At 43.0% G+C, this 26,573-nt stretch overlaps 1 protein-coding gene across 2 annotated transcripts in view; it reads right to left on the reverse strand.

Annotated features, from left to right (window-relative positions):
• Positions 1 to 667: 667 nt before the first annotated feature.
• SNX19 (sorting nexin 19) overlaps positions 668 to 26,573 on the reverse strand; it is a 32,943-nt gene continuing 7,037 nt past the window's right edge. The window contains exons 5-11 of one of the 2 annotated variants that reach the window (XM_080650083.1): positions 25,597 to 25,727; positions 24,312 to 24,408; positions 23,693 to 23,873; positions 21,148 to 21,277; positions 4,558 to 4,742; positions 3,505 to 3,592; positions 668 to 2,524 (exon numbers count right to left, since the gene is read on the reverse strand). In XM_080650083.1, coding sequence (XP_080506209.1) covers positions 2,392 to 2,524; positions 3,505 to 3,592; positions 4,558 to 4,742; positions 21,148 to 21,277; positions 23,693 to 23,873; positions 24,312 to 24,408; positions 25,597 to 25,727 — 945 coding nt within the window. In that variant the 3' untranslated portion in view covers positions 668 to 2,391. The remainder of the gene's footprint in view (positions 2,525 to 3,504; positions 3,593 to 4,557; positions 4,743 to 21,147; positions 21,278 to 23,692; positions 23,874 to 24,311; positions 24,409 to 25,596; positions 25,728 to 26,573) is intronic. The other variant, XM_080650084.1, reaches the window with a different exon arrangement.

Here is a 26,573-nt window from a genome sequence, read left to right on the forward strand (position 1 = left end):
TGGGTGCGATGAGGTAGTTGGAAAATGGATGGGCTGGGTAGGGGAAAAAAAAGGATAAAAAATGTTCTGGGTTAGTGCAGGCCCAATTCTTCACTAGCTTTTATCACTCTCAGCTGGGAGTATATTCTCCTAAAACCTGTGGCTCTCTCCCAAATGCCAATCAATCTCCCTCGCTGTCTGAACTTGTTACCCAAGTAACAAGTTGGCAGGCTGTTTCAAGGCCAGATGGGTTTTGATGATTTCTTTGGCGATATCCATTATTTCCCCTCTGGGTAGAAGGAGGGTATGAGGACAGCTTATCTTTTTGGGGCAGAGGAAGTACAGGTGGGGTCTCTTATATAACATGAAATATATGGAAGTTTTCTTTGGGTTGGAAGTGCCAAAAGATTCCTTAGAATTTACAGCCACAGGGTTTTCTGGGGTGTCAGCTTATGTACTGGTTTCTGAGCCAGGACTAGTAACAGAGATCTGAAGCAATGCAGATTCAAAACAAAATACATGTGAGGGTCAAGTATGGGGAGAGACGGCAACAGAAGCTAGGGCTCCAGCTGTCACGAAGAGCACCTTGGTCCTAGAGGAAAGAGGTAAAGGACCAGCTCCAGGAAGTCAGCTGGACTCGCTGCAGTGCCACACCCTGCAAGTGCTCACCAAAAACAGACACGACTGTGAGGCACAGAAATCACTGTAATGATCAACTTTTTAAGGCTAGAAGGCTCCAGGAGATACTATCTCACTTATCTCCTTGCCTTTAGGCAGTAACATACCTGAAGCCTCTCAATTACAGTAGCACAAGTTTTATGGTTAAAAGCCTGAAGGGGGAGGGGGGTGGAGGGAGTAAAAAGATTTCACAACTTTCCCATAAACCACTTTGTGTGCACATCACCTACTTCAGAGTTGAACAGAATCTTGACTCTTGTTCTAGACCTATCCATTCTCGTCAGTCTAATTAACCCCAAGACCTGCCCCCAAATGGGAGGATCCATAACTCAGGGAAAGCAGGGCTCTAGCAGCCGGTACTGAAGAATGAAGGGTGAGCAAAGGTCTCAATGACACCCTTCAAATGTCTTTGTCAGCTACTCACATGCATTTAATGTACACCACTTCCCTTGTGACTTTCCCTCTGCCCCCTTCTCTACCAACACTTTTTCCTAATTGTTCCATTTTTATTTTTAATGATTTTAGGGAGAAGAAAGGAGAGAGAAAGAAAGATTGATTTGTTGTTTCACTTATTTACACATTCATTGGTTGATTCATGTATGTGCTCTGACGGGATTGAAAACGCAACCTTGGTGTATCGGGATGATGCTCTAAACAACTGAGCTACCCGGCCATGGCTTAATTGTTCCATGTTTCTGAAGGCACTGCAACCTGACACAGCCCCTTTGCCTTCATCACTGGTGTTCTTAAAGACTAACGAGGTCCTTCAGAACAGGAAGTTAAAATCTTTCCGTGGGCAATCAATTCCCTGTAGGTTTGCTAACATTCCTGGTTCCGATGAAAAGTTCCCCGTGAAACTTGTGAGGAGAGAACCTGCTCTTTCCTGGGGTTCCTACTCTTTGGGCATTCTCAGCCTTGGAGCAAGGGTTTCCCTTCCCGTTGGAAGCACTGAGCTGAATATGCAAATTGCCATGCCATTTTGTTGAAGGAAGACAGAGAGGCCACAAAGGCCCAAACTCAGCTGCTCCTGGGGAGGAGACTAGGAGGAAATAAAATCAGCAAAATCTGACCCAGCTTTCTTTCAGGAAAGGGGGTGGAGGGTGGGCTGGCAGTCTGCTCTGAAGTCTTCACAGGAGAAGTATAGCCACCCAGGGAAGCAGCCTTCAATGACACCCTCCATAGGGCTGAGGCGCTGGAAAACAGCCAATCAGCAAGCAGTCCCTTGGGAAATGCTTGCCCTCCCTCCTCTAGAATTGTTGGGAAACTAGGGGTCTGGCTTTCAAGAACGGTGCCGACTGAACTTCCAGTTTCCAGGTGGGAACAGAGAGCTCAGAAAATTATATTCTCCTCCAAAGAAATCTATTTTTTTTTCTTGGTTTATACAGATTTGTATGTTGGTGGATTTGGTACATGTCTGCACAGGGCCAGGCTACCGGCAAACAATCTTATGGAGGAGGGCAAAAGGGGCTCACAGATTCCTTATTCAAAGGAAACAGAATCTACCCACCAGCAATGCCCCAAACACCACAAAAAAAGTATGACACTTGGACATGCATACAACTGATACATATATCCCTCCATCACCTGCTACCGATGGAGTAGAACGAAGGGAAAGCTGTGCTAGTGAGCCCCATGCCATCTGAGCCACAGCCCAGAGGGTAAGGCCTCCTACTGGTCCCTGGTGGCAGAGTGACCCTCCTTCCCAACCTTCGAAGAACGGGTAATGACCGATGGCTACGGGGAGACACCCATCCTCTTGGGGTTGTCCGGGGTTTCTGAGGCAGAGGTGCTGATGGTAGACTCCTCAACGGAGGCACTGAGATCCAAGAATTCCAGGATGATGTCCCAGAGGCAGTAAATCAAATGCCTGAAACAAATGGACAGAACAACCTGGAGGAAGGGCTGGCTCAGTCAGAAGACACAGGTCTTGCTTAGGACACTTGTTTTCCCTCCCCTCACCCCCATTACTGATATCCTTAGTGGACTCTAAACTTCAATAGTTGGACCAATCCTCTGCCATGGAACAAATTTGTTGAACTAAAAAAGGCTATGGCCTCAGTAAACATAGAAACCGAATTTGAGACTCGATTTTAGGAAATTCCATCCTTATTTACATAGCTAAGTTAGCATGGCAGCACTGTTTCTGTGAGGGAGGGACAGCAACTTTCTAAGGATTTCAGCCACTGACTACTGCTGTTTCTCATAATTCATTCACTACAGATTCACTGGTCACCTTACCGGCAATGAGGCAAAGGCCAGGGCCCTGAGGAATGGGACTTAGAAAATGCTCTCTTCTTCGGGACAGGGTTTGAGAGAGGAGTGGAAGTACTCCATACTTTTCAGAAGCATTTTATCCCAAGGCACCAGCCAGGAAATACCTACCTCTTTTGAATTATTCTAGAGCATTCACCCAGTTTTTCTGGTCGCCTTACCAAAGTCCAACCTCATTATCTGATCTACCTCCTAGTAAACAAAAATGATTCCTGATCCTAATAGTAATCATAGCTTTGCAGTGAGGCCAAGAACCCATGGCTGACAATCACTATATGGCTTGCAATGCCAGACCAGGGGATACTCTTAGTGGTCACGGATGGCAGAAAGAACCATCAATCACACTGAGCATCCAAATGCAAACACAGAGGCTGGTCCCGCACTAGCTCACTACACAGGACAACCTGCTCAGGAGCCAGCAGCATGGGCTTTACCTAGTGTGTGAGGACCTGGACGTTAGTCTGCAGTCAGGCCCAGGGCAAGGAGAGACGGTGACCCGCTCTTCTCAGCATGGGCACCTCTGAGACCAGAGATGGCTTCAGTTATGCTCAAGTTGGGGCACACTTTTCGGCCTACCTGTTGATGAGGGGTTGCTGCAGTGACTCCAAGACTAGACTCCAGCTCAGCTGGCATTTGTCCGCCCCAAGGATCTGCACTACAGTATCTAAAGAAGAAAACACAGATACGGTTTTAGTGTTACAGTAACATCTTCTCATTATCTCTTGTACCTCTAGCCACTTGTGGGGGAAGAGAAAAGAAAGGTCAGATAAACCTACTATCTTTATTCAAATGGTGATTTTTGGCATACCACTGAACTACATAGCCAAACTAAAAATCCTCAGAAAACAGAAAAGCTAAGAAAAAAATATTTATTTAAAATATGCTTTTATTGCCCAGCTCCGTGGTCGGCAAATTGCGGCTCACGAGCCACATGCGGCTCTTTGGCCCCTTGAGTGTGGCTCTTCCACAAAATACCACGGCCTGGGCGAGTCTATTTTGAAGAAGTGGCATTAGAAGAAGTTTAAGTTTAAAAATTTTGGTTCTCAAAAGAAATTTCAATCGTTGTACTGTTGGTATTTGGCTCTGTTGACTAATGAGTTTGCCGACCACTGGCCCAGCTGACATGGCTCAGTGGTTGAGCATTGACCTAGGAACCAGGAGGTCATGGTTCAATTCCCAGTCAGGGCACATGCCCAGATTGGGGGCTGATCCCCAGTGTAGCGTGTGCAGCAGGCAGTCCATCAATGATTTGCTCTCATCATTGATGTTTCTCTCTCTCTCTCCCTTCCTCTCTCTGAAATCAATAAAAGCGTATTTTATTTTATTTTTAAATATATATTTTTATTAGCTGCACACAGTTATTATTACTCCGATAGCTGCGGGATTCGCACCGACTATTTCTGGTGTGGTCACAGTGATCCTTTCCATCCCCTCAGTATCACTTGGGTGAGGAGTGAAAGAATCCAGCCGTGATCATGTTCCTATTAGCCTGAGACTCAGTGGGTCAACAGGTTAAGTCTGGCCATATTTAAGGCCCTTTTAAAAATGGGGAAGGGTGTGGGATAACAGTGGCAAAGCTTGATTGGAAGAGAACAGTTATTAGGATAGTCATTCTCATTGTCCAGTTACCTGGCAGGATTCCCATAAGGCTCTGCAAAGCCTGTTTCCCAGCTGCCACCTTCTGCTCCTGGGTCCTTACAGGCCGTGGGTACTTAGGCAAAACCCCACCCGGCCAGATGGACTCCCGGAGAAGTCGGAGGTACCGCACCCAGCACTGTGGACATGTTAGATTAGCTACTTGCACCTCTAGCCACCTGGGGAGGAAGAGAAGAGAAAGGTCAGATAAACCAGAAGGAAAGGGCGTAGCAGGTATAAATTACGTGACAATCAGAATAGGGCAAAGCAAAGTTAGCGCCAACTCTCACAAATGAAACCAAGCCAATGCAACAACTTGGCTCACAGAAATTGAAGATGAGTAATAATAATGATGACATTATTTACTGAGTCTCTACTATGAGCCACACCTCAACGGGGTTTCACAGAACACAACCGAGGTCCCCTATCTCTGGGCCAGGCTGCACCTCTCCAACTCAGTTCTGGTGCAGAGCATTGTAACTTCTCAGTAACGAGCACACACAGGCTTTATAGTTACGGCTTAGATGGCTTTACACAGATCCCTCGCCCTTGCGACCTTGTGCACACCCAGTCGGTCTTCAAGCCCCATGACCTGTCGTGGGACATCTGCCCTTTGCTCATAATATGCTCTCGCTGACAAGGCCCTCTCCTCTCCAGTGGCAAGTCCACTCCTCTGGCAAGACCTGTTTAAACGCCTCCCCTCCATGAAATCCGTGACCACTCCAGACGGAGTGCTTTCCCTCCCTTAGACCTCCACCAGCACTTAGTTCTGCACAGGGTTGAAACTAATAATTTACTTTGGAATAGATATTATTTTCTCATGTGTTTACAGCTTTACTTTCCCAATGAAATTATAAGCACCACCAGAGTTCTGTTTTATACTTCTAAAATATTTCCAACTGTGCTCAAGAAATGTTGGTTGATGGTGTGGTAATTGTTCTTATAATGAAAATTCGCCTCTTTGTCTAAATTTCAAGAATCAGTAACTCTGAGGGGCAAATATACCAAGTCTGAAGTTCCTGCAAGGCACTCCCACCTTATTCTTTCTTTGTCCCTGCATTTTTTTTTCAGAGCAGTGTGGTCACTAGCTGAAGTTCAAGACCACTGAGGCCTCCTCAGTATGTACGGTTGAGACTGGCATGGCTATGATTGTAATGGATGGACCATCAACCACTGCTATTCATGCACGGAAGACTGTTTGATACAGCACCACATGGCAGCTCATGCCACCACTCCTATACCCAAGTTACTGTCGCCCATCCAAGAGCAGAGGAGGCTTCCAAGGCAAACTTTATTTAACCTCCACTCTACCAGACAGTCTGCATTCCACTCAAGCTAGGCATTCCAGCCTCGGGGGCTGCAATCCCCCAAGTCCAGGGCTCACAAATAATTCTAAGAATAGGAAGCCTGAAAGGTAATGGCAGGGCAAGAATGGCACACATCGATGGAGATCAAGAGCGGCACAAAGCTGCTCTTGCCCAAAATAGCCATCACGATCGTATTTGTTATTATTAGGGCTGCATCTCCTTTTTATAGGGCTTTCATTCAGCGAGCCTAAGATGCCCAATGAAAGGGATCCAGTAGCAAGAATTCCTGTTCCTGTTTATAGAAGAGGGCCACCAAAGGGGTGGATACAATGACCTGATCGGGTTCTCTGCAAGGAAGCAAGTGACCCAACTGTCACCCCAGGTTCTCTTCCTCACCTCAAGCCACATGTACTTGAGTGACTTCTGCACTGGGGTCTCATCTAACTGAGAGGAGGGAGAAGGGCTAGCACTGAGAAACCAAAATGTGTAAGTCCTTCAGAGAGCCAGAATCCTAAACAAGAAAGCTTCCGCTGGAATTAGTTCTAGCTCAGTTTCTCACTCACATACACATGTAGTAAGTCAGTTTGCCCTTATTTTTGTGCTCTGGGGCCAATAATGCCTGTGACTCAACCCTTCAAAAGTATCTCAGCAGCACTTACTCAACCCCTCTGAGACTTAGCATAATACCCACCGGCAACTCTGGGTGCCTTGGTCACCTCTGGGCCTGTGGCATGTCTCAATGTATGAGCCTGATTACTTTGAATTCAATGTCAATTCATCTGATACGAACAGGACTTATTCGCATTCTTTCACGGTAACTTAGTGACTCAAGCATACAAGTGCAAAACAAATTTTAGCATGTGAAAAATATGAATGTATCTATTTATATAAATCTACAAGACTCCAACTTATCAAACTCTAAATGGGAATGTTAGGAAGAAGAATCAAAGTATGAAAAAGTAAAAATAAGCCCTTGATAATGAGGTGAGTCAGTGAGCCAAGTCAAATTGTGGGATTTAACTAAGATAATATGCAGAACTGACAAAGGTGATGGAAATCTCCAAGTGGAATGTCAACTGCTCATGCAACAAAGGCACTGTGTCAAGTTCTATAAGCCCCGAGGCCAGAACCGATCAACAGAGGCCCTAGGAGAGTCAGGCCCAGGAATATAAGAAATACGTGTGCAAACTGGCAGAAATAACAGACTTCGTGTCTAAGAGGAGGAGGAGTTTAGAAAATGGCTTCTATGTGCTAGCTGCTGCAGTTTTTTTCTCCTTAGTCTCTCTCATGCCCTGAAGGTTAAAGCTACAAACCACATGCACTTCTACCAGAGACTTAAACATTCGCTCTTCAGGCTGCTCCTCTTGCCCAGGTTCTTCCCCGCCCTCCAGGAAAACAGAAGCTTCTCCTGGACCGGAGCCTGGAATTAGCGCCTTTCATTTCCTAGCTCCAGGCAGCCCATGGAGGAGACTAGGGCAATAAATCTCTCTTGTTCACAGAACTTCTGAGATATGGTATCTTGTCATGAATGATGAATATCCCAATCTGGAAGGAAATATGATAAAACCCAAACCAAGAAAATCACCACCACCACCACCACCTACTCCATCCGCCAATACTGCCCTGCCCTTCAGACAATACAAAAATGGGTGAGCTGCAGACCAGATTCTAAGGCATGCCTTATTATTGCACACATTGCCTTTCTTCAGTTGTCCATGGCCACATTCAATTGATAACTATGAAGAAAACAGGCGTTTCTTCAATCATCTCTTCTCTCCTCTCCACTCCTATTTCCCTTCCTTTTATTCTACATCCTTCTCTAGAGTGAAGATCCATACACCACCAGTACTGGATCTAACCTTATTAATTCCCTTCGTCCTGCTCCGATTTTTCTGAAGCTGAACTAGAACAGAAAAAGCAAAGAGATTAGGCGCTGGAGTATTAAAGGAGAGACTGATGTCTTAACTCCTTGTTTTAATCGTCACCCAAAGATATGTTTTTATTGATTTTAGAAAGAGGAAGGAGGGAAGAGAGAAACACTGATGTGAGAGAGAAACTTTGATCAGTTCCCTCCTATACGCGCCTGACTAGGGATCAAACCCATAACCTAGGTATGTGCCCTGACCGGGAAGCGAATCCACAACATTTTGGTGCACAGGATGATGCTCCAATCAACTGAGCCATCCGGCCAAAGGCTTAACTCCTTTTCATTAGTTTTCTTCAGCTCTCTATTCCACATGTTGTCTTTCTATACTTGACCTGGGAGTGAGAAGGTTAAAAAGAAATCTGTGTCCCTATAGTTCTCTTGAAGAAATGAAATTTATGTGCTGAAATTTCTGGAATCTGTTGGTACCACTATTATGCTAACAGAAATCTAAAGTTTCAAGGTGGATACACACACACACACATGTGCTTCTGACAATGAATTATGAATTTACTTATAAGAAATAATTTACTAAATACAAATGTAATACAAAATGCATGAGGCAACTATGGTAGAGAAAAGCTTCAGATAGAATTGGTTTTATTTCCGACTACTATTCCAGTTCTGATATTTGACTTAGAGATATCTCCTTCCATCATCCTACATATTTTCCCAAACAAAAGAAGAAAAAGCCAAACCAGGTCTGTTCGGTCAGGCCATCTGAATGGTTCAGAGCAAATGGAAGCCTTACCAGTGGGCCCAGAAATAGCCAAAAAAAATTAGAAAAAGCAACAACAGATTGACACTGAGACAACATTTAAGAGCCTCTTTGATGCCAGGTGTGGAAGGAGAAAGGATATAGAGATTAGGGAGTGCTCGCCTCATCCATGTTCAAAGGAACCTGGTCTAAAATAGCTACAGATAGAGGAATGAAGCAGTGGCTAAAAAAATGAAACAGTTTAATACTAGGCTTAAGATGGCACTTCAAGGTTAGCCGAAGGTCATTTCCCATCAAAACAGCAGAATCAAATGTCATGAGTAGGGGAGAAGGCTTTAGGGACCATGTCTAATCTCATTAGCCAAATTCCCTTCACTTCTTTTCTAAGAGCTGCTATGGCTGAGTGAGGCAGGATCCTAAGTAAGTATGGCTTCATGGAGAGGATGAAGGGGCGAGGGAAGGGTAGTGAAATCAAAACACAGAAAATATTCCTAAGACTAAGAGCAATAACAATATTCTAACAAAAATGCCTGGTGCAATCTCAATAAAAGAAAATAGACTCATTCCTTGTACCCCTTTTATTCACTGGGTTGTACCTCTGCAGACAACCCTAGGGCAATTATGCTCCAACCTCATGTTAATACACCAAATACTGCTTGTTTGAAGAAAAGGAGAGAAAAGTAAGAGCAGGTCAAAGCTTCTCTTGTTCTAAATAGATGTACAGTAGATTAGAATTGTCAACTAACCTTACTACCCTTAGACAGCTTTTCCAACCTTGACACTACCAATTTTTTGTGCAAAAGGCTGTCCTGTGCATTGTGAAAGGTTTAGCAACATCCCCCCACCCCAGTACTAGTTGTGTGACAACGCTCCAGACATTGCCACAGGTTCTCTGTGGGATAAACTACTCTCAGTTGAGAATCTGCCTTAGTCTTAGGACCCTTTGCATACAACATATCTGGCCATTTCTGAAGTCATTTAAAACTGGTAGTTGCAGCAGGATATTTTCAAATTTGGGATGAATAGCAGCAGAGGCCATGTAATTAGCTTTGTGGTTTGTGACATTTAACTACATCTAAAATAGAAATAGATTAGAACAGAAATTATAAAAGTGAATCTCATGTTTTGGGACCCTTTTGTTTCATATATGTATATAACTACTAGATAGATATATCAGATGTGTATTTGTGTGTGCATGTGTGTGTGTATGTGTGTGTTCATAGTGGGTCATTATGTAAAACATATTTCTAATTGTGTTATAAAGTTTTAGAAAAGTTTGAAAAACACTGATATAGGTATAAGAAATTAGAAATTCCTAGAAAAGGGGGGGGGGGAGAACAAACCACCTTTTTGGCCCTCCTGCAAACACTCCCCACCACCCAGCACCCTGTAGAATGTTTATAATGGCACAACCCACAGTCCTAGCACAGCACTATGAGCATTTGCTCATTAAGTTAGTAGCACCAATCTACCGGGTAGAAACAAAGTAGATCTTAAGGGTGACGGTGTGGATCCATGGCATTTCCCATTAAACAAGTTATTTTTGCCAGCTTCACCTCTCTTCCCTCTGATTCCTTTCACAGGTCTCTTGCTTTCCTGCCATAGCCCCTTCTTGTGTTTATTCAGTTTCTCCCTGGCGGCTCCCAGCTCTGGGCTTCTCAGCCCTGTAACTACCCAAACCCAGGCTCCTCAGTTGTGTCTGAGGAAGTTCAGCACTGTGACCCTCTGACTATGTATCTAGGTCACCATCCTTTGCTGTTGGGAGAAGAATGAGGGGAAAAGGAACCTCAAGGGCAAGAAACTCCTATTTTTCCCAATGACTGTTGTAAAATCTAACATGGCTCATGGAGTCTACATAATTTCTTCTTTGATTTTTGCTTTTATGTTTTAAATCACAGATCCACATCTTCAAAACATGTGCTTCAAGAGTAGACTAAATATTGCCTAAACACTACAATTTAAGAATCTGAGTTCCCTTTTATATCTAGCCACAGAGTTTTTTGGTTTTGATTAGCAATGTATAAGTTATGGCTATAAAATATATATTGAGAATTGAAGCATTATTAATCAAGTTAAAGAAATCATCTGTTGAGTCTTAAAGGTTATCCATTCCAATTTCATCAATTCACCTAAAAACACTGAGAACCTGTGAGTATTTCATAGCAATAGGCTACTTTAGAGCTGGTAGAATATTTTGAGGTTACGCCCATCTAACCTCCTCACAAAGTAATATCATGGCATAGCCAAGGGTTCTAGCCTGTAAATCCAGAAAGTTGAGCTTTTATTTTAGTTTCTCCACCAATTTGGAATGTGACTTTGGGGAAGTTGCTTAATTCCTGAAAAGTATAATTTCAGTTCATTAGAGATGCTTTTGAATAATGGCAACCAAAGTCTGCCTTCTTGTAACTTCTAGTCATTGCTCGTACCTGTACCCCCTAAAGTTAACACGAGGTACTAAAGTTACCACATTTAAATCTTTCATACGACAACACTATGCATTTTTAAATATATCTATTATTGCTCCCTAACTTTTTCTACCAGTTATACATCCTTGACTCCACCAACCTCAAAGTTGAACACACAGAAGACACTCAATAAATGTCTGATGAATGAAGGAGAGAGATGAACCACTCATCATCCTGAGTGGGTGCTGCTTTGCTATTCTCTGATGAAAGAATTTAACAGGATAATGAGGGCAACGCTCTATCACTAGAAATTTCCCTCTACGTTGACATCAATTTATTAGATATTTTTGGACTAAAGATACTCAATTTGCCACAAATCACTTAAAAGTACTACAGACTAAGCCATGTATATCCATTTTGTTCCTATGGATATTGTGAACATATAGCAAAACTTACTTAAATTCAGACATAATATAACCGCCAACACACTCCTTTTGTTTAATGTCTAATAATCCTGCTAAAGAAATAAAAACTATGTTTACAAGCAGGACAGGTTCCCACTGAATGCGCACTGGTTTTGAGAGCTTGCCATCTACTTTCCCAAGTGTTCACAAAACATCTATTTAACAAACTGCTTCAGAAATTTCCAGAAACAAACGTCAGGTTCAACAATCTGCATCCATTTTTTAAAAGGCATGATATTTGTCTATCTCCAACCCAACACATCTCCATATGGCAATTTTCAGTGTAACCTTTGGCCACTAGTGTTGCACATCGTATATTCCAAGTCAAACCTGACTTATTTGAGTCACACAAATATGCCATCTATTTTACCATTAGTGCTCTATTCTTCAATGTTTAGTGCCCAACTTTCCTTCATCCTTTAACTCCTATCTCAGATGTCCTCTCCTCTGTAAGCCTGCCCGTCTCTCATAACTGATTACTGAGTCCTTTCTCTGAATCACATATAAAGTTCTTCATAAAGTCCTAACTTTATACTACATGTCTGTCTTTATAAGATTGCATCTCCAAGAGGATATTCAACTTCCTAGGGTAAGAATTTGGAGTCTTTTTGTATTTTGATCACTTAACATAGTGTCTGGCACAGGGTAGGTAATCAATAAATATTAGTTACTGAGGGAATTAATGCTGTATGTGAGACAAACACTGGTCTTAAAGCATGGCGCACGGCTCAAAATAAGCTTTGCAGAAGGCAAATGTCACAATACTTAAAGCAGCAGCAGCAGCAGCACAGTGAGCTTAACTATTCATGCTTATGGAGGATAATAATAGATTAAAGAAATAGTGGGCTATCTAGAAATGCTTTAAATCTGGCATTTTATAAGTACTTACGTAAACATTTGGCAGGTTTATCTTCCTAATAATTTTTTGTTTAGGCTAAGCTGTGTGCCAATACACCAGCTGTAGGGTGGATGCTCTAAGAAGTACACTGGGCACTAAGTTAGCTGAGCTAGAATTAAGAATTCAGCATGAATAACCCAGGCAATCCCACCTGGTTATGCATCCCCCCAGAAGGGAAAAAAGGTGGAGGGCCAGGGAGTGGGTCAGCCCTGCTTCATCTCTGACACTCTATAAATCCTCGGGAAGACTGTCAGCAGCTATGTTTTTGTCAGTTTCCCGGGCAAGTACGCCCACAGGACAGAAGAGACTGAAAGTCAAACAAAAGCAAAGGGGTTATAAGGACCGTGAGTCACACTTGTATTTTGGGAAGTGCTCCTGATGAATGGAACAGCATCAAACTGACTCCGGCCCATTACTTATAACTATTAAGAAGAAAAGAAAAGGCGGTAGCAAGATGTTGGGAGGGAAATGGCCGAAAGGAAAGGCCAGGCTACCTTTCCATCAAATACAGAAGGGAAGGGGCACACTTGGGGGTTCTGTGTTCAGGGGACAAATGAGACTGGCTGCAAAGGGAGATCTCTAGAAATCTGTGCTAGATTTGAGTAGTGTGACACCCTTAGGATTCCAATTTGAGAGTTTATTATGCTCTAAAGACCTTCAGATCAACTTTTCCCAGTACCATACCATGTCGCTATCAATGCACCATAATCCAGCTCTAAAAAATTAGGGCGGAGAGACTTTAAAGCTAGGCAAAATCAAAGTCATACTTTTTGGATGACTGCCTACTATTCATTTGATCCAAGTAAAAGCAGCAGCTGGACATCTTCCTCACAATCAACAAATCCCTCAGAGTCTCTGGAACAGCCAACATCTCTGCTCCAAGTCCAACTGATGTCTCTGTCAGGACGAGGCCAGCACAGTTGTCACCCCAATAGTGAGCACACAACAGGTTCATACCTCTCTGGGGAAACTACCCAAAGAGCTACAAAGAATTTGCACCAGCAGTGTGTAGTAATAAGTGAAAATAACATTGAAAAGACACAAACAGTTTTGAGCCTGGTTTGACCACTTAAATGCTGAAGGGACTCTCCCGCATTCTGGCTTGCTTCTTAATGAAACAGGCTAATTCTTGCCTTGTCTTCTTCATAAATGATCAAGATCAAGTGAGAACAATGAAGGCAATGTTCCAAGTCTTGTGTGTTTGTGCAAGTGTCAGGAAAACATTCCTTTGGATCCACTTGAAAAATCCTACAAGATCCAAGGAACTAAAACAATGGCAGGATCCCGAGCAAGCTTTGTATTTAATGCCTCATTTTTTCCTTTTGTAAAACATATTCTCCTAGTAGGTTCAGGGAGATAAATATTAGCACAGTGAACCATTTTTGTCATGAGTGTTTAAGAAGATTGGGGAGGACTGACCCTGTGGAGTTATGGGTAATTAGAAGATTGGCAAACTCTCCCTCGGTGAGATGTATATCTAAGACTTTGGTATCCCAAAGGGCCTTGAGTACAGGACAAACTAGTGTGTAGAGAGTATGAACAAAATTTTTCACCTTTGGATGTCCAGGTGGTTTTATTACTGGAGACTCTCTGGTTCACTCTGGTTCCTGAGGCAAAACTGTTCTCAGTGAATCAGCTCGAGCACTGAATCCCTGACGAATGGAATGCACCCTAAGGGACGACTTCTGGGAGTGCACCCTGCTCAGAGAAGCAAGCGAATGCTGAAGACCGATCAGATCAGAGGGGAGAAGGGTGAAAGGTGAAAAATAACTCTTCTAAAAGTCAGTGGTACCAAGGAGAGGACAGATAACTTTGGAATTATGGAGCAAAACAGGGAGGATTTTGATTACTATCACTCCAAGGCAAGGACCCATAATTCCAAATCGTGGCTCCCTCCAAGATGAATGGGTATTATTTAAGCTGCAGCGCCTCCTGGTGCCCAGAGGGAGAATTCCTGTCTTAAGGCTCCCAAGCAGCAATAGCCAGACAGGCTTACCATAATACATTTAACAAGACAAAAGGATCTGTCTTGTGTGTAAGCGCACACACATTCAGAAAGGGGCTGGCTGAAAATATTCAAAATATATTTAAAGGTTCTTTTTATTTAAAAGTAGAAAATGCCCCATCCCTCTCTTTAAAAAATGTTTCAGTGCCTGGAATATGCTTTATCCTAAACCAGTCTAAATGATACCTATCTTATAAGCTTTAAACCCTTACTTTTTCTATAAAGCCTACCTAGCATTTACGCCATGCTGCATGGGACAGGTATCAGGTCATCTGACCTCACATTGTTTAACATTTCTGCTTCTATGGGTTATCCCTTCAAAGAGGCTGCAAGCACCTTAAAGTAGAAACTGCAACCCTAGGTCTGAAGAGCTAGCACACAGCAAGTACTTAATAAGTACACATAGGCAGCAAATCTTACACTTTTCAAAAATTACTTGTAAAGAGGCCACCATAACAAGAACTAAATAAAGTTAGTGTCCTGGAAGGCAAAGGCAGAGGGGTGGGAGTACCTGGGTTAAGAAGTAAGTAGTTCCTTGGTTGTGAAGAAACTCAGAGTTTCTGCTCTGGATATGACCAGGGAACATTTTAAGCATGTATGTAGGTGTGCATAGACAGATAATATGAAGAAAGAGATTTGAAGGATGCAGAAAAGACGTGGAGGGCCAGGAAATAATCTGATGGGAACATTTGAAGACATAGTTTGAGATAATTTTGTATCTGGGCCTCTAGCAAAAGTCTGCAATTTTCTGCAGAAACTGTGTATGGAAAGAGATCAGGTATAAGTTAGCACAAGGCACCAGAGCTGAACTGAAAGAACGAGAAGTTTATGTAGCAAAGGAAAAGTCAGTGTTTCCTGAGAAACTATTCATCTTAACTCGGATAAACTCTGAATGCAAAAGGACGTAGACTAGATACCCAAAGGAGACTATATAGTCTCTGATCCAGGAGTGCTTTAAGAACAGAATCAGAATATGCAGATGGAAACGGATTCACATGCTACCATCATATGTAAGTGGACAGTCAGATGGAAAGCAAGAGAGATTACATGGAAACAAGGCACAGGGACTTTCAAGTGAGGCTGGTTTTAGTGGCCACTGCTTTGTCAGAAAGCTTGCTCAGGGGGAGGCAGTATGGAGTAGTAGAAAGTGCATGGGTTTTGAGGCCAGGATGACTGAAGTGGGATGATTCTAAGATGCTTATTTAAGCTAGATATCCTTTTCCTTACCTGTAAAATGTGGAAACACATGTCCCTCTCATAGACATGTGCTGCACATTAGTACATAAAGAACACAGCAGCTTACCTGGTATAGTTAGTATTTAATAAATGTCAGTTCCTGTCTTATTGCAATCGCTGTGGTTTTTTTTTGGTAGCAGGCCTGGAGTTTCCCTTAAGACAGGGGTGAGGAATCTTTTTTCTGCCAAGGGCCACTTGGATATTTATAACATCATTCTCAGGCCATACAAAATTATCAACTTAAAAATTAGCCTGCTATATTTGGTCAAACATTTAATTAACTCACCACTAATACCTTGGCAGGGCCAGACCAAATGATTTTGTGGGCCTTATATGGCCCACGGGCCAGATGTTCCCCACCCCTGCCTTAAGCTATAACCACTGTCAGAGAGATCCTTTATCTATCTGCCACACAGCCGTGCCCACAGAGAAAAGGCTCCCGAATGGGCAGTGGAGGCAAAAGAGCTCATGATCATGTACTCATAACTGTCCTTACGGAGGATGAACTTGCCACCTGGGAGTACAGTGCTCTCCAGTGGTCCCATACTCTCTGCCAACAAACCTCCTGACCTTGCCCGGGAGATGGGGGGATGTAAGAAAATAATCTCATGGCATAGCATAAGGTCCAGAGCTTGTCATTGAACTTTCTCCGGGGTCCACTGCTTGTTGGACCTTTACACCTACTGCAATTTTTCTTTTCTTCTTCCTCTCTATTTGCTTCCTGACTTGACACACTTTTCTACTCTCCTTGCTCACAGGTCACAGAATCTTCTCTTTTCTCCCTACTCTTTTTTTTGCCACGCTATTCCATTCCCACGTGTCTCCAACACACACACACCCACACCCACAGTCTTTCTCTCTCTCTCTCTCACTCACTAAGAAATCCTGATGCAGATGCCAGGAATGTGTCTGCTGCCCTTTTGACACAGAGTCTGATGCCATCTTGGGGCCACGGGAAGGGCAGAGCCACAGGACGTGGCGTTCGAGTACTCCACTACGGGCCTGGCTCGTATTTTTATCATGGCATTACTCTGGGCATCCAGGCAGGGAACGGGTCCAGCTGCTTCTCATTCCTTCACTCTACATCAGTACTCCATAATAATCTCACTTCTTACCTTGGCTGGATCTTCTTGCCCAAACCTTCTACCATCAATGGAGCACAGAACCGCTCCTTTCCCTCCAACCTAGTCTATGTCTACATACTTGTCCAATTTCCTGAACCTGATTCTGATGTTTGCAGAAATATTGTCAAGTTCCTTCCTTGTGTGGACATGAGCAGTTCACACAAGCTGGATTTATTCCTTGGCATGGATGGCTACCCCCACTCCTCTGCCCCTCATTCCGTCTCTAAATCCAAATAAGGAGTGCTCCTTCTTACATAATTGGATGTTCCCGGCACAGAAGCTGACATAAGAGGTCAGGCGCGCATGTGTGCAAGACTCCCCTTTGACTTAACAATGCCTTTTTTGGGCATCTAACTTCTCTTCAGCTCCCCTCCCCCACTTTCTCCAAACCATCAACCATCAGGGGAGATTTATGAAGCTTGGCTCAGAACAGAACACTTTCAACCTTGGCTTAGAAGGAGGGGTCATGAGGTTGAAGTTACTCTTTTAAATATTTCCTTGCAGGGGAGGGAAGAAGGGAGGGAAGGAGAGAGAGCGAAGAAGGAAAGGAGAAATGAAGAGAGGGAGGGAGGGAACGAGGAAAGGAGAGAGAGGGAGAGAGGGAAAGAGAGGGGGAGAAAAGGGGAGAGGGAGAGAGAGGGGGAGAGAGGGGGAGAATGAGAATGAACACTTAAGATATGGCAGAAGTCCCTGGCATCCAAGGGAGTTATGTACATAGGTCTTGTTTAAGTAATCATAATTCTTTGTATGTCTGTTTCCTCTTTCATAGGGCTTTTGAGGGGACTAAGTAATGTACATAGGTCTTTTAAGGAAGCAAGGAGAGTAAATAAAGCTGGAAGCAGAAGAAATTAACCCATCTTCTTGGAGATGATAATGCTGCAAGTTAGAAACTGGTAACATTTGAAGGAGGAGATGCATCTAAATCCAGATGGCTGTACTATCCCCGATAACGCAGTGTCTTCAAGATAAGGAGTGGCAGTAGCTGCCTGTGGCATTAATACCGACTCTGCTTCTCTTTGAAGTGCAGAGCTCAAAGACAGAGAACCCGAGTGCTCTGCGAAAGGACCCGACGCAGATGCTTGTGGTTTCAGAGAGAGAAGAAGCACGCTGTCTCCGGGCAGCAGTCATGGGGACCGTCTCAGGGCGGTCAACAGTGAACTGCTGGGGCCACACCACACCTCTTCTGGTAGAAGGAGGAGTAGTTTGGGGGTGGGGGTGCTACAGCTTTGAGGAGATATCAAATTCCATTTTATTTGCTTACCAAGGCAAAGCCAAAGAATGCGGCACTGCACGAACCTCTTTTTAAAAATAAAAACACGCAAGCTGTCAGGAACAAGTAACATGGGCTGCCTTCAGGCTAGTGCAGGGCCTTTTGCGTTGTGTGTGTGCATACGTGGAAATGCAGTTTGGATTTTACACACTGAATGTAATATTCCTTTGGGGAATGTGTACTACCAAGTCAAAGATTTCTGGACTGGCTTTTATCCCTTCAAATTACGGGGTAACAGTCTGATCCTGAGAAATAGTCATTAGAGCTGAAAAATCAAACAAACCTGGGTTCAAAATCAGCCTGTGGTGTACTTATAAGCTCTGTGATCTTGTCCAAGAAACCACAATGCTTTGTATGTCTGTTTCCTCATCTTTGAATTGGGGATCTTCATTCCTCTTTCACAGGGCTTTTGAGGGGACTAAATAACGCACTATGCTTGTAGGGTTCAGCACAGTGTCTGCACAAAGCAAACTCTCAACTAATGCCTGCTAGATGGTAAATATCCTGAAGCTGGTAAGATTATCAGTGTCTACACACAAATCCTGAAATAAGCCCCATCATTCCATGTGTACCACGTACATGGGAACTTGCTGGTCTGAGACCACGGACCAGAGGCATCAGACTCTTCGAGCCTCTGGAGGGGGAGCTGGGATTTCTCCTCCATGATCCATGACTTCTTCACCCCTAACCTACGGAAGCTTCAAGAACACTGTGAACCCAGGATAGGAAATTCGAGAAGAGGGGCAAGTATATTCTGTATAACTCAGAGGGACAGGCACAATAGGAATAGTAGTAGCTGAAGAAGGAGGCTGGCATGGGGGGTAGGCATTCTGAAGGCATAAAAAGTGGAACAAATTTGGGGGCACTAGCTGGAGGAATTAGAAAGAGAAAATACTTTTTACCCTTCTTTCCTTTTCCTGAAGAGCAAACATTAAAACCTAACATTTATTGGGCACGCTCCATGCACCTAAAGACATATTATTATTATTATTCCTGTTTTCCAGATGAGGAAATCAAAGCTCAGGGAGTTTACATAGAGCAGATACTAGTGTGTTGTAGAGGATAAGAATATGGGATGTGGAATACTGGGTTTCATTTCTGGCTCCACCACACATTAGCTTTGTGGTCATGGATATGGCTCTCAGTTCTCACCCCCACTAACTTGAAAAATATGTGAGAAGTAGGGACTGCATCTGCTTTGTTCACGAAGAGCCCTTACTATTTTTTCAATGAAAAAGGAATAAGTCCAAAACAATTCCCCAGTTGGACAGAGTTATGAGTATTTTAAGATAAAGTGGGTTGAGTGTTACAAAATAGCCTGGACAAATTTCTATCAGTGAAACCAAGAAACAGCTTAGACTAGAGTGCATATGCATAGTGTATTTACTTCTTTACACACCAGCCACTCCATTGGTTCTCATCTCTTCCCTATCACTAGAAAATGTATAACCAGCACCCACGGAGGCAATGTGACCTGGCCTGCGATGCTCACAGCCTGTGATTCCCTTGTATTTAAGTTTCCTGTTTTAGATCTCCATGAACTCTAGCTTCAATGATCTGCCTATAATCCCCAAATATATATTTCTCTCTATTTGGTACTGACCCAAGCCCTTTAATGTTGAGTTATTTAAACTTCAGGGAAATGTCTTCCTATCTTTCCTATATATGAATCTCAATCTTTTGAAATTTTCCTGACTCACCTATATTTTTCGGTTCCTACTAAATTAACCAAAATGGACCTGCTTTGATTGGACAGGGTCCGCTTAGTTTCCCTGAGCTTCTAAGTGGCTTCTAAGGCACCCCAGGGACCCCAGAGCTCTGGGAGTCCCTGGGAAAATCACTTTTGTTGGCAATAGAGAACCACTGAAGGATACTAAGAGCAGAATAAATGTTCATATTTGCCCTTTCAGAAAAAGCACTCTAGTGGCAGAGCTGCATGTGGAGAAGGGACTAGGGAGAAGTAGCACAGTGACTAGTCAGCATTATATATGTGGGTTTCACATACAGCCAGGCTCAAGGCTGTAATATGTGGGGAAAAGCACACTGGCTTTGGAGTTGTATACAGCCAGCTTCAAATTCCAGGTGAGTCCTTAACAATGACCTGTGGCAGGTTAGTTGACCTTGCCAAGCTCTATTTTCTTACTTCGTAAATGAACTACCTACCTCACTTGGATGCTATAAGAAAATATATGCAAACAGGAGTCAGATGCTAGCATATGAGAAACACTCAGCAAATATAAATGTGCACCCTTCTTCCACTTAAGTCTCTTTCTGATTAAAGCTTATGAAGCCTCCCTGATCCCATACAACTTTGAGTGTGAAAAGGGAGATTAAACTACTTGTTGGTGATGGATTTTCTGCATGTTGTAGGTTGGAGCCATACTTATTTTAAAAGAAGTTTTTATTTTTGGAGTGCCTATTAGCATGAGCCACATACTAACAGAAGAGGTCAGGATTTGGCTTCTTACTTTGTGATGTGCCAGAATGTCTCATGAGAGAGAAATCAAAACAAGTAGCTAAACCTCAAGCACTAGGTGTGTCTGGTTCAGAGACAGTGCCTGGCCTTCTTCAGTTTAGCAAAGCTTGCATGTTTCATGTTAGGAAGTCAGCAGCCAAAGACTTTGTACTCTGTGTACAAATCTTTCTGGAGTTTCAAATGGTATTAGCATTATAAAGCCTAACTTATAAAATCCAAGTTTTAAATCCAAGTATCCTATTCTTTACCATCCTGTGACAGTAAGTGCTTCTTTAATTGTGAACATTTACACCCTTTTCCGAGAAAATAATCTTTGAGAGCACTATCTGTTTTTTCCTCATCTTTCTTATTTTGATTGTCACTGACTACATATTATTAGGTAAGAGAAATGTCCACTGAAAAGAGGTGAAAGATACAGGGCGTAGGGGTATAACTGGGTGGGGAATTGATTCTGGAGTAGGAAAAGTTTGGAAGAAGTATTTTAAAGTCACAGGCGGTGTCTGTGACTCAGTGGATCAGATCAGAAGTCTTACAGAAGCAGAGTCAATTCAAACTTTAGACAACAAGGTGATTAATCCAAGCTTTCTGGTACTCTCCCGGCAGTCTTCATTTCTGTACCTCTGTAGCAGAGAGTCTACCTTCCTTTATGACCACAAGTTCCCTGGACTCTACCCTTCCTCTTCCTGGTGGAGAATGCAGTATCATGGCCACCCCCATCCAATGTGAGACTCCAATGTGAGGAACTCACCAGTCTTACCTCTGAATGAGGGTCCCAAAGGTAAGATGAAGAACTTTCTGCATGTTTTCGGTGCACAGCCATCTCCACTGTTCCAGCAGCAGCAAGAGGAGCAGATCTAGGGCTGTGTCAGCTAACTCTGTCTCTGTTCCTGGAGAAAAAAAAGGCATCAAAAGTAACTCAGAAAAGACTCAGATTTGAGGACATCTTTCAAGGCACTTTATCTTAGCCTGTATTTTTGTAATCCATCAGTTCTTCTATCATACCAAGAGATACTTCCTATCTACAAAGTCCAGTGATAGGCCCTGTATTTCTTTACAATTCCTTTATGTTAGTCACTTAGTAAAACATTTTGATCTTTTTAAAAATATTTTGTACACAATTGTTTTGCCTAGTTCTGTTTCTTTTGTATTTCCCCCAGGGAGTAGATATATTTTGTTCCAGATAAGTGCTCACAACTGGTGACTAACTGGAACTGGCAAGGCCCAGTCATTTCCACACTTATATTCCACTCGCCTCAAGGCATCAGAGAAATGTGTGGGCAGCAGAGTTGGGATTCTCCTCCTGTTAAAAAGCGCTTTGAAAGCAACTCCATTACACAGAGCTGTTGGGTTGGGATCCAGGAAGCTTCAGTTTGATTTTGAGATGACATGTGGTATTAGGAAAAGCACTACACCTTTGGGAAAATGCCAGGACAGTGACTGATTTCTTTCCTATTCCAAAGACTGGCCACAAATGAGCTCACACCCATGCTCACTGAAGTCCCCTGAACAGAGGTAGGTATGGATGGAAGTATCTGTTCTCTAACCCTGTTCAGGGGGTCCCATGTCACCTCTGATTTGGTTCCTGGGAGACTTTCTCAGGAGCACATAATATTCAAGGATGAATCTTAGCTATCTGATGCTATTGTTGTGACTAATAATTAATCGTCAACAATAATTTGGTTAGTCTAGGACCAATGGGTATTCCCTTAGCTTGCCCAAGTTCCCTTCCCTTAAGGGTCTTTAGAACATAAATGACTTCAGATTTGGATGAATCTATTAGAAATAAAATCCACCTTCTTAATCCCATCCAAAAAAATATTCTTTCTTCTGCACTGTATTTCAAGGGGGCATGGGAGCTGATGAGTTTGCTTTCTAGTCATTTGTTCAAAGATGGGCTATTGAGTTTCTTGGGAAGTAGCATCATTCTGAGTCTTAGTCATCCTCCTGAATTCTATTACTTTCTCAGTTAGTATTTACACAGAGCTGCCACCATGTGGTGACAATTAGTCATAACAGTAAAAAATAAGAAAGCAAAATAAGGCATCAGGTGCCCTTGAAAAAAATGGTAAAATTTCTATCAATGAGCATTTAGGGCTAGAAAAAGGGCTGCTCAGGCATAAACTACTCCTTTAGACTTGATCTTAGCCAAAAGGACGGGAAGCAATAAACTATTCCTTTAGAGATATGGTGTTCAAAATTTACAGTCTTGATTTGGGCTGATTATTGTTTTACCCATTCCCTCTTATTTATAATTTCTTAGTTTCCTAATGCTTTTGGTGTCAAAATACTTCATTTACTTAACAAGTGAGATATATGTGAAGAGATGGGGTTGTAAATTCCATTTTTCACATAGCTAAGTTGAGGTCCATAGAGCAGAGGTCAGGTGACTGACTGTTCATGGGCACCTGAGAAACAATGATGAAATCAAACTTTTTATTTTCCTTCTGAAATAAGATTTTGTGATCTTTATTTTCAGTGGGAGCCTTTATCTTGATGGAATTAAACATTTTTCTTCTTATAAATTCTACTTTAGCAAACATACTTATCTCCAGGACTCCCAATTTTTCCTCTTCATTCCTCTGGGAAGCAAACCTGCCCTGCCATAAGGAGAGAGCAGTGTCCTCACCTCTTCTCCCACCTTGCCCTTTCTCTGGTAACTGGGTGGTGTCGGTTGCCATGGCAATAAATAAAATGAAAGGGATAGATCCTGAGAAAAGATGAATTCCATTTTGCACATGTTGTATGTCACTGCCCTATGGAATATCTCAGTGCAGATTTCCAGTAGGCAAGTGGGTGGAAATACATCTGATATTAGGCATCATGGTACATGTGTTAGAGTTAAAGCCTATAGTACTAATGAGATCATCAGGTAGAATGTGCAGAGTAATAACAGAGAGCCAACAATAACACTGTGGAAGGCTAATAAGGGAGCTAACAAAAGTGACTGAGAAGGGACCAAGCAGGAAAGTGGTACCACAGGTCCTAGGGGAATAGGTAAAGGGAGCAGTTCAAATGTAGCTGAAGCATGCTAAAAAGAACTTCAACAAGGTAATGAGACTATAAACATGGGTCTTATTTTGCTGGATGGAACTCCCTGTTCCTCTGCTTGGCTCCACTCGGCTTGGCTCAGCTCTGGGGACTGTGTTGTATTCTTTTTTGCATCCCGGCACTCAGCAAAGTTCCTCAAACACATGGCTTACGTAGCTGAACAGAAGATAAATTAAAGTGATGAATCCCAACTATCGTAAGTCCCAAGAGGACTGCTCTGGCTCCCTTCTCTGTGGTGAGATCTTGTCACTCACCCGGGTCACTGTTGCTGAGGTCTTGGGCTGGCGTGGCTGCTTCTGACACATCACCATCCACACATCCTTTGGGGGTATGTTCAGGATCTTTTTCTGGGGCGTCTGCTGGCTGCATTTCTAGTAATTTTGTCTGTTTTTCAATAAAGGCTTCCATCCCAGACATGGACAGGACCTCCGACTCCTGAAGAAAGAGCCAGCAGCATGTCACATAGAGTGCAGAAAGCAGAGGAGCAACCAAAGCCCTTTAGGTTTTCCCTGTTCCTTCCCTGAAAACGTATCTTGAGCACAGACCCAACTGATGTTGTGACCACCTTAGCAATGTTGCCAGTAAACCAATGCCTTTGTATTCGCACTTGCCACAAACACTTCCGGGTTCTCTGATCTCTCCCAGGAACGGGTTTTCTTTCTCATTCTGTCATACATTATCCCACACCCATGGCCCTTGAGAAGCCAACCTCGCAGAAAATACTTTTACACTAAATATTAGAGACCCAAAGGCTGGTAAGCCCTTTAGCAGGCGCCTAAGTCTTTTCTGACTTTGGAGAAGGTCTCAAGTGCCTATAACTGCAGGATCCACATCCTGGCTGCAGATGCCAGGAGCTCTCTAGGAGCTTCTCACCACAGTGCCTTCCTGGAGACCATAGAGAACCTTCTCTTGTGCGTTGGCCAAGTTCAGCGCTGGAGCGATCTTACTGGATGAGAACCTCAATCTGGACCTGATATAGAAACAAAGAGCAGAAACAAAATGTAATTTATGATCTTGCCCTAGCATATGAAGGGCTTACAAGTATTAATACTCAAAACGACTAGGCCTACACTTATTCTGTGAGTTTCTAGGGCTCAGAGCTGCCAGAACGGACCTGGCCCTAAAATCTTCCGAACAACATGTTTTGGAAAGTCTTAATACAAAATGCAATTCTTGCACTATCTACAGTGCATCTATAAAAGAGGTTAGCTAATGCTAAATAGGGACCAGTCGGTCACATTGGATTCCCAGAGGCTAGAAGAATACTCGCACACACTACACACTCATTAAATATTTGTTGAAGGTCAGACAAGTGGCATTTGTTGTTGTTGTCAGTACCTTTATGTACATCCACTTATCTTATTCCCCTTGTGTTCCAAATAAAACCGGGTAAGAGACTCCAAGTGCAAACATCAGTGTTTCAAGGAATAGGATTCTCATGAGCACAGGTCCATGGTCACCCTTCCAAGTACAGGCCCAGGAAAAAGAGGCTAAGAATTGTGTTATTGCTGGCCCACGAAACATGAACAGAGACAGTCGGCCAGACCAGCAGACACACACACAAACACTCCACCCCCCACATTCTCTCTCTCCCCATCATGGCCCATATACAGATATGAAGTTTCCAGTAAGGGTAGGTGTGGTGGCTGAGTACTGCCAGGGAACATCTGAGACCTGGTGCAGGAGAGCAGCAGCCACAACCAGTTACTAAAATGGGCGCTGCAGGTGTCCATTCGAGCCCTTCCCTGTTTATTGCTAGCATATGCAACTTCTGAGCCAAGGTTTCCCGAAAAGATAGCAAACAGAGATCAGTTATAAGCCTTAGCTCTTAATAGGAAAGAACATCTCAATTTTCCAGGAAAACACAAAAAGAGAAGATCCATGTTCTAGAGTTTTCCTTCTAGTCACAAATTCCTGATCAGTTGGGCCCTGGGTTCTCATGGCAAGACAAACATTCCACAGAGCTGCCTATGCAGGATCTCAGGCTCCTTCCAGGTGAGCACTGAAGAGCTCAAGGTCTAGCAGTGTATAACAACTAATAGGTATGGCCCACCTCTTCTCTTCTAGAGCTTGAGAGCTGGGGATGGGCTTTGGCTGAGGACTGGGGATCAACCTGAGAACGGGGCAAGAGTCCCTGGGAGACTGAAGGGCTTCTCACTTGCCAGCCTTCTTGCCTTCTGTCTGGGGCTTGCTTTCTGTCTCGGCCTCACTCAGCTCCTCTGTGGGGCTCTGGGGTTCAGAGCGAGGAAATGCTGTCTTCAAGGTGTCCACGATAGCATTCACCACCATCTGCAGGGGTCAGAGGTGCGGAGTCAGACAGAAACCACCAAATGAGCAGTTTTCTCACGGTGCTTCATGCAATCAGGATGGGGAGACAGCTAGGCTATATAGTGGAGCTCTATCCATCAGCATAGTCAGAGACCAGCTAATAATTTAGTGGCAACTATTCTCCCTTTTCTCTATGGCCATAAAAAGCTTCTTTCTCACGGAGTAAGATAAACAATGGCATGGGGAAAGAGGCTGAAACAAATAATAGGATAAATAAAAACCTAGGAGTTCTGAAGGCTGGTGAAATATTTTTCATTTTCAATTTCTTTCTTTGTATATAAAAGAATGATTTTTAGTTTCCAAATTGACTCTTTCACCAAGATGTGAATAAGCAGAAGTAATATAGGTGGAAATATATGAAGCACAGAAAGAATGAAGATTATAAAAATACAAACTATGTCTAGAGACATGTAAAATATAAACATGTTCAGTGTAATTCACACAGAGTAAAGAGCTGGCTTTTCCAGTTAATTCAATTTTTCTTCTTTAGGACGGAAAGAATAACAAAAATCACTCAGGTCCAAATTAAGAAATCTGAAATTGATATAAACTTCTGTACTCAGAAAGACTAATGAAACAATCCTCAGTGAAAAGTAAGAATTCTATTTTTCAGAATGAGAAAAATGACATATATTTGCTAGAAAATGCACAAATAAATGAAACCCTAAATATTGAAGAAACATTTACTTTCCCTTTGGTGCCTCTCATCAGTTAATACTGCTGGGACTTCTTTAACTCATTCTTGGTTAATCCTCAACAAGGAACTAGCACAGCTAAGACAAGGCTGTAAGGTTGAGTAAGAGCACA

This window comes from Plecotus auritus (genome assembly GCF_963455305.1).
Source record: "Plecotus auritus genome assembly, chromosome: 13".
In the NCBI taxonomy this organism is placed as follows: Eukaryota; Metazoa; Chordata; class Mammalia; order Chiroptera; family Vespertilionidae; genus Plecotus; species Plecotus auritus.